This window comes from Ixodes scapularis, unplaced genomic scaffold, assembly GCF_016920785.2.
Source record: "Ixodes scapularis isolate PalLabHiFi unplaced genomic scaffold, ASM1692078v2 PGA_scaffold11__112_contigs__length_91849675, whole genome shotgun sequence".
Lineage (NCBI taxonomy): Eukaryota > Metazoa > Arthropoda > Arachnida > Ixodida > Ixodidae > Ixodes > Ixodes scapularis.
The window spans coordinates 58,890,037-58,904,324 of NW_024609837.1; the positions used below are offsets into that span (position 1 = coordinate 58,890,037).

The 14,288-nt window shown below is 50.9% G+C and overlaps 1 protein-coding gene across 1 annotated transcript in view; it reads right to left on the reverse strand.

Moving 5' to 3' along the window:
• Nucleotides 1-14,288, reverse strand: part of LOC8025570 (ras-specific guanine nucleotide-releasing factor 2) — a 110,131-nt gene that overhangs the window by 16,101 nt on the left and 79,742 nt on the right. The window contains exons 17-22 of the mRNA XM_042288938.1: nucleotides 13,890-14,133; nucleotides 8,678-8,869; nucleotides 7,161-7,462; nucleotides 5,763-6,119; nucleotides 2,805-2,944; nucleotides 1,202-1,381 (exon numbers count right to left, since the gene is read on the reverse strand). Coding sequence (XP_042144872.1) covers nucleotides 1,202-1,381; nucleotides 2,805-2,944; nucleotides 5,763-6,119; nucleotides 7,161-7,462; nucleotides 8,678-8,869; nucleotides 13,890-14,133 — 1,415 coding nt within the window. The remainder of the gene's footprint in view (nucleotides 1-1,201; nucleotides 1,382-2,804; nucleotides 2,945-5,762; nucleotides 6,120-7,160; nucleotides 7,463-8,677; nucleotides 8,870-13,889; nucleotides 14,134-14,288) is intronic.

Genomic DNA, 14,288 nt, shown 5'->3' on the forward strand with positions numbered 1-14,288 from the left:
AGGCATGTATTTTGCCCCCCACCCCCCACCCTGCTGCAGATTAAGAAAGGTCGTAATTTTCGCTCACAATGTGCGAAGAAACGAAAGCGGTAGCTGGAGCACGGTCGCGTAATGCGAGTGGAATGATGCCGTCATGTACATGAGGGCAGAGGTGTGACGTGATTAAAGTCTGAACCGCATGTAAGCGATTTAGCGAGCGACGGAGATTTCTAACTGTCGTCGTCGCGTCGCTCGGTTTTTGGATTTCTGGAAAACGTCGCTCATCGCCTTGGTCGCTTCTCCCGTCGCTGTTATGCGGTTTGCCTCGTCGCGTGACTGACCGAGCGACAGCGAAGCGGGTCGCCGTCGCTTGTCTCGGCGGTCGCCAAATCTCTTACACGCGGCTTGTATTTAATTCTCATTGCCATCGTTGTTGGCGTCGTGGATGCCATTGACTACTGCCACCAGTGATCCGAAAAGTAAGTGGGTGGAGGCTTCTAAAACCATTCAACATTACACGTAGCAACTGGATACTGCCATAGTGGGGTTTTGCATAACGCGAGTAACGTTTGAAAACAAGTCTTTCAAGCTGACGACACGATGACTCTCCCTCCTTTGCGCACTTCTTGGCGGGACGCAAGGGCTGCCCTCTTCGCTCGCTTCGCGCAGCACGGCGTAGGGAAGTCCTGACTTCCCTCTCTTCGCGGCGAGAGGGGAAAAAAAATAAAGTTTTTCTATTTTTCGCGCACGTGTCGACGACAAGGGATGAGTTAGAAAGTTCGAACTCTTTGCAAAATGTCGCACGTGAAGCTATCGCATTAAAAGTAGGACAAGTTTGTCCTCCAGTTCTACATTAGTAGAGCGAGCGTTGGAGAAGAGTTCAGCCCCGTCTTGCCTTCTCTCCGGTGTTCGCTCTGGTAAAGATGGGAGAGTGGAGGACTTTGCGGGAAGTGGGAGTCCTGCTTTTTTAACCTCCAACAGTGTATAGTAAAGTGTATTTGTGAGTGCCATAGCAGATCTTCCTCCCTCTAGAGCTTGTAGTGTTCGTATCTACGTCTTGCACATGTCTTTTGCGCTAATTGTTATCACGAGAAGAACCTGCTATGGTCCCCCTCCAGGAAGACCATAAAAAAAAAACAAAAAAAAAAACAAAAAAAAACGGACTATTGTTTGTCTTTTTTCCTCTTACTCCTGGAAGAAGAAAGAGATGGCGGGAGCGTACCATGTGCGGGGCAAGGAGGATGTCGAGATCGACCTTGTTCTTGTCCGTGTCCTGCTTAGAGATCATGTGGAGCAGCTGCGCGGCCGCTTTGTGCTCGGCCGGCAGCAGGCTCGTGTTGTGCACCAGTTCCTCCAGGAACTCGGTCGTCAGCTGAAGCAGCTTGGGGTCGTTCTCAAAATCCTGCGTTTTTGCAATTCGCAGCACTGCGTTGAGACTTGTTAAGGTGGAGGCTTGGGTGAGTTGGTGGTTTATTACAGTGATCTCTCGTTAACACAGACCCTGTTAGTATGGGTACGTTGCTATTTAGATATACAACGTTTTCGGGGACAAACCGGGTAAACGCATGCATTGTTGTCTCGTTGTTAAGGAAAACTCACATAATACACGATTTTTTGCTGGGAGAGGAGGTGTTCATTTTAACAATTACAACGGCGCAAAAAAAGACGAAGACAACAGTGGTTCTTGTTTGTCTTTCGGTGTGTCTCATTAAATCTTTGTTGCGCTGTCATTTCCTGGAACACTGCTATGAGACTTGCGAGTGGGTTGCACTGTGTGTTTGTGTGTCTTGACTTTGCATGAAATACGCTTTTTATAAATGAGGCGAAGTATGGTGTGAGTGTTTGTTCTGCGAAGTCACTCTTCAAAGCCTCGATCTCGTGTATGTAGACTTCGCTGCTAGGGGATAGCGTAGAGTCCATATTCACAAAAAAGGACCAAGCGATTTGTTCAACATTCGAGCCACCCATGGTGATAAATTAACCCGAGACTGGGGCAGGAGTAAAGCGTTTAAAGTGGTAAACGTTTTTTTCCCCCTTTTTCTGCTCCAGTTTCGTGTTAATATCATCATGAGATTCTTTTCAGCTCGCCTGCACAAATTAGTTTTTGTGAACCGTTTTGAACAATAATTTGGGACACCTCAAGTACTCGAGCTTTCAAAACAAGAACGGCAAAGCCGAAGTACCTGGATTTCTCGAGACTGGTAAAGAGGAGAAAGTGAGGGCTTGGTGGGCTTTTGGGTGCTACCGAATGCGTTACGAGTGCTTATGACTGCTTCTGACCAGATGGTTGCTTGCTTTGGCAATCGAGGTCCACGCAATGCATTGAGGTGGAACGCTAGCAGTCATAAAGGCTGAATTACAGATTTGTGTTGCAGTGGGACCGAGTGAGTTACAACCGTTTGTAACTGCATACGTCGAGATAACACACTGGATTCGTCTATCGGGTAGCTCTGGAACATTTCAGATCTTTGTACGTTTCCCTATTTCTTTGACATAATTCGTTCACCGTGTGCTCGAAGTAATTTGGGCAATGGTGTAAGCGACCAATTCTCATGGATTGATTGTTGATTTGATCTCGCAAAGGCTGCAAAACCTTCATTTTAGTTATACTTGAATCGAAACGCACTCCCGCCGTTAGTTCGGCACCTAAAACGTCCAGATTTGATACCTGGGTCGGAAGTGTACCTGTGCTACCGAGGGATGGCGCCAATGTGCCACCGTGTTCTCTCGTCGCAAGCAGTCACAAACGCTGGCGACGCGCTCAGGCGCAAATGTCCGAAACAGTCTTTACAGTCCTTCAAGGTCAGGTGACGAGCGACGCCTACCTGAGAATGTTTGGAGACCCAGTGACGAAGCACGTTCAGGACACGCATTGTGGCAGCGGTACTGATCATCGACTCCCGCTTGGAGCGCAGACCGGCTGGGCCGGGACCCCCAGGAGGCACTCCTCCGCCACCTACAGCTCCTGCGCAAAGAGGGACTCACGTGGTCAGGGATCGAGGGGCCCAGCTTTTAAGGTCGCGCTTAAACTCATCGATTGGACGGAGATGAGACACGGAAATAGCTACTAAGTGAGCTACTGCTAAGAGTACCGATACTCCATTCGTCAACTGTCTTCTGTGTGCCGCCATTTTGTGGCGTAGTGCAGAGTGTGCGCTGTAGACCCTTTTCAAGATTCCGTGCCATCGCCTGTCCGCCATTGCTTGATCGCGTACTCTGAGCATGCATTGGACACGAGTGTGACGTCAGAGTTTTGCCGGGACTAAGATCCAATCACGGACTTCGTGCCGAAGCAATGGCGACTTTCAATGTTGCTTGATGAACTTTCGAATAGGGTCGATTGACAATGGCGGTGGTGATTCGAAAAGAAGACTTCCTGAGCTTTAGATAGGTGTCAAGAAACTCGTGCGATATTTTTTTGCTTTGTTGCGAGTCGTTTCAAAACTTCTGGAGAACGGAAAAGCGTTACCAGCGATTTCAGATAAAACATGAGATAATTGGCGACGATGCTTTTAAGCCAGAAGATAGAAGATAATCGAAGTGTTTATACTCCGAAACGCAGCTCAGTGGCTCTATTGTATTCACCTTTCCAAAGTCACTGCAGAGTGGAGGCATGCCCGGCGTCTTATGTTTAGCAGAAGGGGACCACTGCGCATGCTCAAAACGCGTTCAATTGCCAGTGAATAAAAATGGCGGCCCGTAAAATGCGATTTTTGCAGTGATCTAGATAGAGAGTTAGATCGAGAAAATGAAAACAGGTCTTTCGACTCGCACGAATAAACTGCGCATCGCAGAAAGCGGAAACTCCGTAAAAAATGTGACGCTGGGGGGGGGGGGGGGGGGGGGGGTGCTATAAATTGTGAAAGTGTAAGCACATGACGTTACCTGGGTAAAATAATACAAAAGAAAAACTATGTTTCTCAATGAGCCGACGTCCGCTTACTAAGCCCAGCATTCATCCAACTGTAATTTGAGACTGCGCGGTCTAGCCTTTATTTCATCGGAAAAACCACTGATCTCTATGACAATTGCTGGATCGCGTTTGCCCGCTCCGCGAATGCGGTCACTGGCGGCCATCTTTAGGTAGAGTTATATCACCTCTAGCCAATGTAAGCTGCTGCAGCCGCTATCATCCATCCATGGCAGATAGCGTTTTGGCAGGTGGGTTGGCAGGCTGCGGTCAAAATAGCGTGGGTGATATTGCGTGCTTGATTAAAATTATTTGACGAAACATGTTTTTGAAACCCGGCGTGAACAGTAGTCCGGTTTTTGAGGACATGGTAAAAGTTTCACGAAATCGCAGCACCGGGAGAAAAGCAGCACAGCACGTATCAAAAGTCGCATCGAAAGAAGCATCGAAAGCAGACGACGGTAAGGAGTCTGCTTTTGATGCGAGCTGCGCTGCTTTCCCCCGGTGCTGCGCTTTCGTAGAACTTTTGCCGGGTCCTCAAAGATGAGGCTACCGTTCACGCCGGGTTTCAAGAATCTGCTTCGTCGAACAACTTCAATCAAGCACGAAATGTCACCCACGGTACAGTGTACTAGATCTACGGTTATTTTTATGGCAACCTGCCGCCATTGCGCTGTCCGCCATATTACTATGATGGCTAGAGATGATATAACTCTACCTAAAGATGGCCGCCAGTGACCGCATTCCGGTCCATAGGAGGAGCTGGTCAAACGCGATCCAGCAAATAGACATAGAGATCAGTGGGAAAAACTGGCCCCTTAGGAAGACGATACTGTTTTTTTTTCAATAGTGCTACAGACACTCACAATCTAAAATGTTTTATTTGTAACGGTTAAAAAGCGTAACAGGACAACGGGCGGAAAGGAAGACACTAACACATGTCGTGCGCGTTGCAAAATTCGAATTCTAAACCTAAATATCTCAAATTGGGCACGCGAACTTAGTTTTGCCAGAAGATTTATGAATACTTTTTTTATAACTCCATTCCGAGGTGGTGAAACATTAAGTAAAGCAAACTCGGAGGTCGTGTATTTCCTATCTCCTATACCAGCCTCTTCGTTGTCTCCGCACTGGTTTATGAGCTCGCTTTCGGGTGGCTTGCTGAAACCCAAAATCCAGCAAATCCTTGCTGAAACCAATCGCCGAGCCTGGCGATCAGCAAGATAATCGCGATAATTAATTATTTTAACGAAATATATGAACAACGACCACCTGGGAGCAAGCTCACAAACCAGTGTGCAGACGACAAACATCTGGTATAGGGCGTATTAAAGTCACGGCCGCCGTTCTTGCTTAATTTTAAATATTAACCCGACAACGTTAAGAATGTCGTGTCGCAGAAAAACCGGCCTCGGTGGCGTGCCAGAAATGCTGGCGTCGGTGGCGTGACGCGAAAATCCTGATTGGTTCATAGCGTCATGACGTCAAAATCACATGATCTCGGTCGGGAGTTTCAAACAACGCTCACGAGAAACGTAGCGTCACGTGTGGAATGTTAGTAGGGTTCCGTGTTTTCGGAGTTTATTTTTCGGCATATTCGGAGGGTGTTTTTCGAAGTATATTTTTGCCTGATTCTCAATTCTCCGAAATTGAAAGTTTAATTTCGCAAAGTTTGCCATTAAAAATAAATAAATAAATAACAACCGGATGTAAACGTATGCCAAATAAAAAATAAAACGCGCTCTTAACGATTAAAATTTGTTCTGCTGAATTTGCCGTTGGTGCCATTGCACAGTGCTGACACCTGTGGGACTTGTTTGTAAACAGCGTGTCGCTTTCTTTCGCTTGAATAGAGGGCGAAGAGAGCGGTCACCGGGTATCTTGAGGTCGGCGCCGACGGCGCTGGGCAGCCGACTGCCTGCCCTGCTCTGGGGCTGCGAGCCGGGCGCCACCGCCGCGATGGCCGCGGCGACCAGGGGCTCGGGCGGGTTGAGGAGCCCGCCGTGGCGACGGCGAACGCGGCCGCGGCGCTGGCCGTGGACGAGCGGCGGGCCGAGGCCCCTGGACGAGGTGACCACCACCCCAGCCTTGCTACTATGCTGCGGGGAGTCCGGGTACTGGAAGCTGGAACGCGGCGTCGACAGGATCGTCGACTCCGTCTGGAAACTGGACCGGGGCGTCACGGATACGCTCGAGCTCTCCGTGTCGCTGCTGCCTCGCTTGCCCTGGGCTGCGCGTCGGAACAGAGCGACCGCTTCAGACCCCCGACGGACTCAAGACCTCATTAAGCCGTACTGCGGTGCTTGAAACGCTACCTCTGACTGGTGTGCTTAGCGTCATAATTCACCCATACATCAAAAGTGGTCCCGAAGTAGCTAGAAATGATATCATAGAAGTTAGAATTAGGGATGTCACGAACCGGTCGAGGTTCGAGTCCAACCAGGTTCGACTTTTTCTAAGTTTTTGTGGAAGTTCCACAAAGGTTCGACCCAGGTTCGACTGCTATGCGCATGCGCGATAGGCTGGCCAGTTGGCTTCGGATTGGATGGTGATAACTAAGGGATGAATTAAGGGCAGCACTGATTGGTTATTTCAGTTAATACAGTACAAAAATTACGTTATTAACTTCAGAGATTATAATTAATTTATTTTAATTGCAACTGTTCATAAAATTAAAATAACATTTTGCCTAACAAAAAAAAAAAAAAAAAAACTGCAAACCTAGATATGCTTGTATCAAGGTCTGGCCACACTGTCCACAAAGTCGAACCGGTCGATTTTGGTTAAAAGTTTGAGGGTTCGTCGAACCGGTTCGAAGCAGTCGAACCCCGAAAGTTCGACCTAAAAATCTGGTCCGATCAAAGTTCGCGACACCCCTAATCAGAACGCAATGCTGTCGGATCTCACGATCCTGGTGGCTGGTGGTGTGCCGTCAGCGACGTTACGTGTCGCTATGTCATGTCACACAACGAGGTGACATTGTGACTTGAGGTGACCCATAGTGGCACCCATCACGGGACTGCGTACAGCGAGTTCGTAAAATACCACAAACACAGCTCAAAATAGCCTGCACGCTCTGTCTCCGTACCTGATACTTCTACATTTTTTGCGATAATCGAGGTCCTCTCAACCAGCCACGACGCGTTGACCCAAAACACACGTCTTCAAACATTTTTGACAATACACACGGGTAGCCGAAAGCAGAATACATCCGGGGCTCAGCCGAGTAAAGGCTAATATGAACAGAGACAGTGCTCGGACGTGCACTCACCGCCGCGCACACGGAGATAGTTCATCACGTTCGGCGCAGACTGGCTCGAGGTCATCGGTGGTGGCAGCGCCCGGGCCGCGGGCCGGGCTTCGGGGGGCAGTTGTCCACCGACGGAGCCCCGGGCTGGGGACGCGGTGACCGGCAGCGGAGGGGCTCCGGCCCCCGGCGGGGGCGCGGCGGGGGGTGTCGGCGGCACCACCGACTGCAGCAAGGGTGGCACAGCAGGGGGCGTCGGGGGAGGGGTGTCGTCCGGGTTGCTCTGCACGCTGTCCTGGGTCGGCAGCCGCACGGGCGCCGTTTTCCTGCTCGATCGAGAAGCAAAATGCCCGGTGCTTGAACGTAGCTCCAACGATGCCCAGACACTTCACTATCAAGAGACTTCAATTAGGGTCCCTGGAACGCGTTTCCGACCGGTGTGCGTAGCGTCCTACACCGCCCAGGCATGAAACATGGTGTCGAAGTGGCAACAAATGACGTCACAGGAGCAGGAGCGTGATCGTTGAACTTGACTCCAACGACACGCATAGACGACACTACCAGAAGACTTCAAGGTAAGAATTAATGTTTATCAAGGCTGGTTCACATTTTCGCGTTTAACTTGGAAGCGGGGTTCACATTTAATGCAGAGCTAAATCGACACTATGAATAGCGCTGATGCAGCGCTGACATCAGCGTAACTTAGCGCTGATAATATACTGGTTAAAGTCACTATAGTGACTACTGATCAGCACTGGTCGGCGTTTCATCAGCATTACTCAGCGCCGAGGAACAGCATTGAGGTAATGCTGTGGTATACGTGTAAACAGGCTACGGTCTCACTGCTAATACATAATTAAAATGACAGTCTGCAGGGGTTGTGTGAGGCGTGTTTTTTTCTTTGTATGGCGGTCCTGTCACATTGATCATACAAGACTGTCTGCAGGGATGTTTGAAGTACACACTGTCACAGACGGAAACCGATCGACGAGCGTAAAACTGAAAATAACGTTTCAGTCGGCTAACTTGTGCCAGAAACACAAGAAAGAACGAGCGTCGAAGGCGGCGCAGCCGCGAGCGTCGTGGTGCCGGCGTGACAGCTGGCTCGCGCGTGAGTACGAGAGTGCCTCTGACTCGGCAAGGCCACGCTGGCCTCCTTATCTCTAGGTACCTCGGACATTCGGCCTAGAAAATGCAAGGGTTCAGCTAGGGCGACACCGACTCGGAAATGTCATGATGGCCTCCTTATATGTCACACACGGTATCTCGAACATTCGAGCGTCGAACATTTGGGGTAAGAGTAAACGCGTCTAGAAGTATGGAGTAACGTTCCCTCTTGGCCATGAACGCGGCAATATACATGAAGCAGACATTCATCCAACATGCCGGAGGCGCGTCCGCATATATTTCTGTCATGTCTGCAGCGATAATCGGGACTTTTGTATGATTTATGAGCAGTGTCGCTGTACATGCAGAGCATAGCCGCGACAACTGCACTCGAAACTTATCAATGAACCCTTGAAGGTGGTCGCTCCCCTCACCTGCTCGGGCTAGCTTTAGGCGACTCCTGACTTCCGACGCTTCCGACTAGCGTCGCCGAGGATGCCGTCGAACTCATGTTGCTGGGCGTCGAGGGCCCGCTGGCCTCAGCCGTCAGGGTATCCGAAGACCGGGACGGCTTTGGGGCGCCGTCGGAACCACCGGCACCGTTGCTGCTACTTGCCGCCGCGCTTCTGAGAGAAAAAAAGAGGAGACGCACGGGTTTAATCATAATCTCCTTTATTTAGAGGCCCAGTATAGTCACGGAGTGGATGATACTTATGCAACGAAGGCGCGCTGGGCTAAAAGACGCCTTGTTAATTTCGTCCTGTCAGTGGCTGCAGATCAACTTTTTGACTTTGGCGGGAAACGGGTGACCATGACTAAAGTAGCTGAGCTAGTTTCTTATAGCCTGTTGAAACGTGAGATCTGCTGTAAAAGCTCCGCTTCCAGCGCGAGGTTCTTACTTTCGATAACACTTTAGCGCAGCTAATGCGCACTCTTTTTCTCGTTACACTTAAATTCCGGTTATAACCGAACCTTAAAAAAATGGTTTCGCTTAACCAGAAAGACTCGTCTTCCACATACTTGGTAGTTTATACATGACAGTGTTCCCGATAATTGGTAATTGTAAACGCAAAATGGAAATAAAAAGCTTGGTGAAAGTTTTAAGTGGAGCAGGTTGGCGCTTTAGTGGAAGAGGTTAAGTGTAACGGGATGTAAGCGGAACGACGATCCACGTAGCAGCTATGTGTTTTACATAAAAAATGAAGCAAAGAAAACTGGCGTTCCAGATATTATCCTTGATCCACATAAAATTTTGACGTGTGCCAGAGATAATACGTGGAACTTCAATATAACTGGGAACTATGTGGAACCAGGTTAAGAGTGCACGACTGAAGGCAACCAGCAAGTTCTGTAAGCGAAACTTCTCCGGGTCTTGTGTTGCAACAGGCTAGTGACTAGAGGGCAAGAAGCACAGGGCGTCTCTTTTGCATGCCAGCTGCCAGCAGTTACTTGTTGCTTTCCGCCGTGCTTTGACTACGCGTGCCCGTTCGTAGCTTACGAGACGCCGAAATGGCATCGAAGGTAGAAAGCTCTCACTGGAGGCAGGGCAACTGAACCCTGCCGTTCTTATCTGTGGGTGGCGTACTTGTTCTATAGTCTGTTGCAACATAAGATCCGCAGTAGACGCTCCGTCTCCAGCGCGAGTTTTTTTAGATTCGATAACACTTCGGCACAGGAGCAGCGAAAGCACGACTGAAGGCGACCATCAAGTTCTGTAAGCGAAACTTCTCCTCCGGGTCTTGTGTTGCAACAGGCTAGTGACTACAGGACAAGAAGCGCAGGGCGTCTTTCTTGGATGCCTGCTTCCAGCTCGTGTTAGTTGCCTTCCGTCGTGCTTCGTCTGCGCGTGCATACAGGCAGATCACGAGACGCCGAAGCGGTATCGGAGGTGGGAGGAAGCTCGCGCTGAAGGCGGTACAACTGTTGGATCTGCCTATTGTTCTTGTCCTGTCACCGACTATAGGTACTTTGGCGAATACCAGGTGAGCAGTCATCGTGGAATGGCAAAACGACTGCGTTTTTACATTTCTAATTTGTTAAGTTTTATATGTTAAGTTTTCATATGTTTAAATTGGAGCTAAATTGCTTTGATGCTTTACTTTTTATAGCTAATTATTTATTTTATAAGTTATTTTGTTTGTCGCAAGTTTGGTGAAATTGTGTAACTATATATCAACCTCTCTTTTAGTGACCTCCAAGAAAAGGTTGACAGTATTGCGATATGAAATAATATATAACTATAATAATTACTGAGACGGGGGAAAAGGGGGACAAAGGAGAAACACAAATCTCCAAACGCAGCTAGGTGGCTTGTGCGCGACTGAACAAAATTCGCCTAGCCCTGGTATCGAACCAGGGACCTCCACGTTTCCAGTGGAGCGCTCTACGAAGTGAGCTAACCATGAGCTAGACGTCAATAGAGCAAACAGTTTATAACACCTACCACCAGTCAAACACCAACAAGGGTGAAAAAAATGCAGGCCGTTAACTCTTGTTGGTGTTAGACGGAGGGCAGCTGTTAAAACCCGTATGCTCTACTGACGTCTTACTCCTGGTTAGCTCAGTTAGTAGAGCACTTCAATGGAATTAGAGAGGTCTCTGGGTCGACACCAGGACTAGGCGGATTTGTTCAGTCGCGCACCAGTCACCTAGCTGAAAAATTGTGTTTGTCCTTTGTCCCCCTTTTTTCCCGACTCCAGGGATTATTATCCTTATTCTTGTCCAGCTCGGCTGCGCCTTTGCATTTAATTGCATTATCATCGAATCCCTCTGCTCGTGTGGGAGAAGATGATAAAAGTTGGGGCGAATTGCTAGGCAATTGTGTTGCTTACGTGAAACGCCCTAGCATCACAAACGTTTAGCGATACTTTGAGTTTCTAGACGCCAGACTCCTTCATTCACGGCGCTCTTCATCAGATAGTTTAACACGTACCACATGTGCAGTTGATGGTTGTTCCTAGAATAAAGCGATACTATCTCTAATAGAGCTGATAAACATGGCGATCTTCCAGATCCTTCCATACATGCGAGGTCCTCTCCCTCAGTGCGCACAGGTGGTCCAACTCCTCCTCGTCTACCTCACTCCTCCTCGCTTACCCGTTTGGTCACGTGACCTGCCCCGTTAACCAATCAGCCACTAGATTTGCGCTCACGCTTATCAGGCTCAGAGGTCGGCATTTTAGGTCGCCCTCACTCACCCTCACCCTCACAGCCACACTCACCTAAGCCCCTCACTCACCCTCACCCTCACAGCTACACTCACCTTCAGCCCCTCACTCACATTCACCCTCACAGTCACACTCACCTTCAGCCCTTCACTCACCCTCACTGAACCTCACGCCCCTCACCGCCCTCACGGCCCTTACGCCCCTCACTCACTCATGGCCCTCACGCCACTCACCGCCCTCACGGCCCCCATGGCCCTCACCGCCCTCACCGCCCTCACGGCCCTCATCGCCCTCACCGCCTTCACGGCCCTCACGCACTCATAGCCCTCACCGTCCTCACGGCCCTCACCGCCCTCACGGCCCTCACGGCCCTCACGCACTCATAGCCCTCACGCCACTCACCGCCCTCACGGCCCTCACCGCCCTCACGGCCCTCACCGCCCTCACGGCCCTCACCGCCCTGCCAGAGGTCGGCATTTTAGGTCGCCCTCACTCACCCTCACCCTCACAGCCACACTCACCTAAGCCCCTCACTCACCCTCACCCTCACAGCTACATTCACCTTCAGCCCCTCACTCACCCTCACCCTCACAGTCACACTCACCTTCAGCCCTTCACTCACCCTTACTGAACCTCACGCCCCTCACCGCCCTCACGGCCCTCACGCCTCTCACTCACTCATGGCCCTCACGCCACTCACCGCCCTCACGGCCCTCACGGCCCTCACCGCCCTCACGGCCCTCATCGCCCTCACCGCCCTCACGCACTCATAGCCCTCACCGTCCTCACGGCCCTCACCGCCCTCACGGCCCTCACGGCCCTCACGCACTCATAGCCCTCACGCCACTCACCGCCCTCACGGCCCTCACCGCCCTCACGGCCCTCACCGCCCTCACCGCCCTCATGGCCCTCACCGCCCTCATGGCCCTCACCGCCCTCACGCCACTCACCGCCCTCACGCCACTCACGCACTCATGGCCCTCACGCCACTCAGGCCAGCTTCAGATGGGGCAATTTCGCCCAGAAACTTTACGTCGCAACACCAGCAACACGCACCGCCCGCGATCACACGCAGCAACCAATTGCTGCAATTTGCCATCGTCATCATAAAATTTTATTTTTCTTGCACTATTTAGACATAATTACGCGTTATAAACGTGTTTTTATGCATTTAAATCTCGTTAAGAATACTAATGCACCTTTCTGAAACAGTTTATTTCCAAAAAACGATCGATTTCAAACGAGAACCAAGTCTTTCGGTGTCATTATCACCGGCACGAGGTATCACGTAAAATTTTTGCGTCCCTGATTAGATGCAGCCGCTTCAAACGTATTGGAATTGCTCCGAGTTGCTTGCTTATTTCGAGCCGGACCCGATCTCAGCAATTCGTGTCGATCTAGGGAAAGCTTGAGAACAACCCGCCATTAACACCAAAATTGCTGAGAAAGATGCTCGATCTGAAGGGGGCCTCACGCACTCACCGCTCTCACGGCCCTCACACCACCTCATGCACTCACCGCCCTCACGGCCCTCACGCCTCTCATGCCACTCACTGCCCTCACGCACTCATGGCCCTGACACCCCTCACGCACTCACCGCCCTCACACCACTCACGCACTCATGGCCCTCACGCCACTCACCGCCCTCACGCCCCTCACGCACTCATGGCCCTCATACCTCTTACCGCCCTCACCGCCCTCATGGCCCTCATGGCCCTCACGACCCTCACGGCCCTCACCACCCTCACGGCCCTCACCGCCCTCACGGCCCTCACGGCCCTCACCGCCCTCACAGCCCTCACGGCCCTCACCGCCCTCACAGCCCTCACGGCCCTCACTCATCCTCACACTCATGAATTTTCCTGGTTCAGAAACTCACTCACCCTCACCTCACCTGTGAAGATGAGGGTGAGTGAGGGTGAGTGAGGGCCCTCATGAGTGAGGTTTGCCGAGGTATGATCAGGCTTCACGAAATGCTGAGCACATAGACAAAAAACGTTTCGCTTTAAAAATAGACAGGATGCATGAGCCTGGCATCCTCTCCATCAAATTGAAGCACACAATGTGTTCACATCGAGGAGGTTACGGATTAGGAAGTCGTAAACATTGTGGGAGGACAGAGTAGATGACACGATGGACGTGGATGCTGATGGTGGATATGGTGAATATGACAATCGATATGGCGACGTGAGTCTAGATTCGCGAGCAGCATGACGGTCCGCTTGATTCTGGTCTTCGTCTGCCCTATTTACGGTAACAGAAAGGAAAATATTCAAGTGCGATGGCAGTGAACGTGATGAAGATAGACAGAGTGTACAGAGAGCGGCTACAAGGTCAGCCATGTGCTGTGGCACATGGCTCACCTTCCTGCCGGAGGCTTCAAGTGCCAAGTGGCAAGATGGCTGACGCGTCGTTACTCCGAAGCGTAAATATTTAGTAGTGGCTCTATTATCAGAGCCCAAAGGAGGGATGCACTCACGCGGTCGACTGCATGGAGACGTCCTGCGTGTGTAGAAGCTGTCCCCCGAGGTAGCAGAGCGAAGACATTCCCTGCGTCTCGTCCGGCGGGGCCAGCGTGGCCCCCTGCAGAGGCAGCGTGTGGACGAGTCCTCCCGTGGCCGGCTCGGGGGTCGGCGGAGGAGGCACCAGGATGGGCTCCGGGCTGGGAGAGACGACCTCGCGGATCCGCTTGAGCGTTTGCTCCTTCAGCTGCTCCTCTTCGACTGCGCCAAAAAGTGCCAGAGGGCGACCAAGTCAAAAGACTCATCATCAAACTCCTCGTCGCTTAAAAAGAAAGTTCATTGAGGACTGCCATGTTCATGGCCTCGTCTGACTATTTTTAGTGCGCATAGATAATTTATTGCGTGGTCTGGTTTTT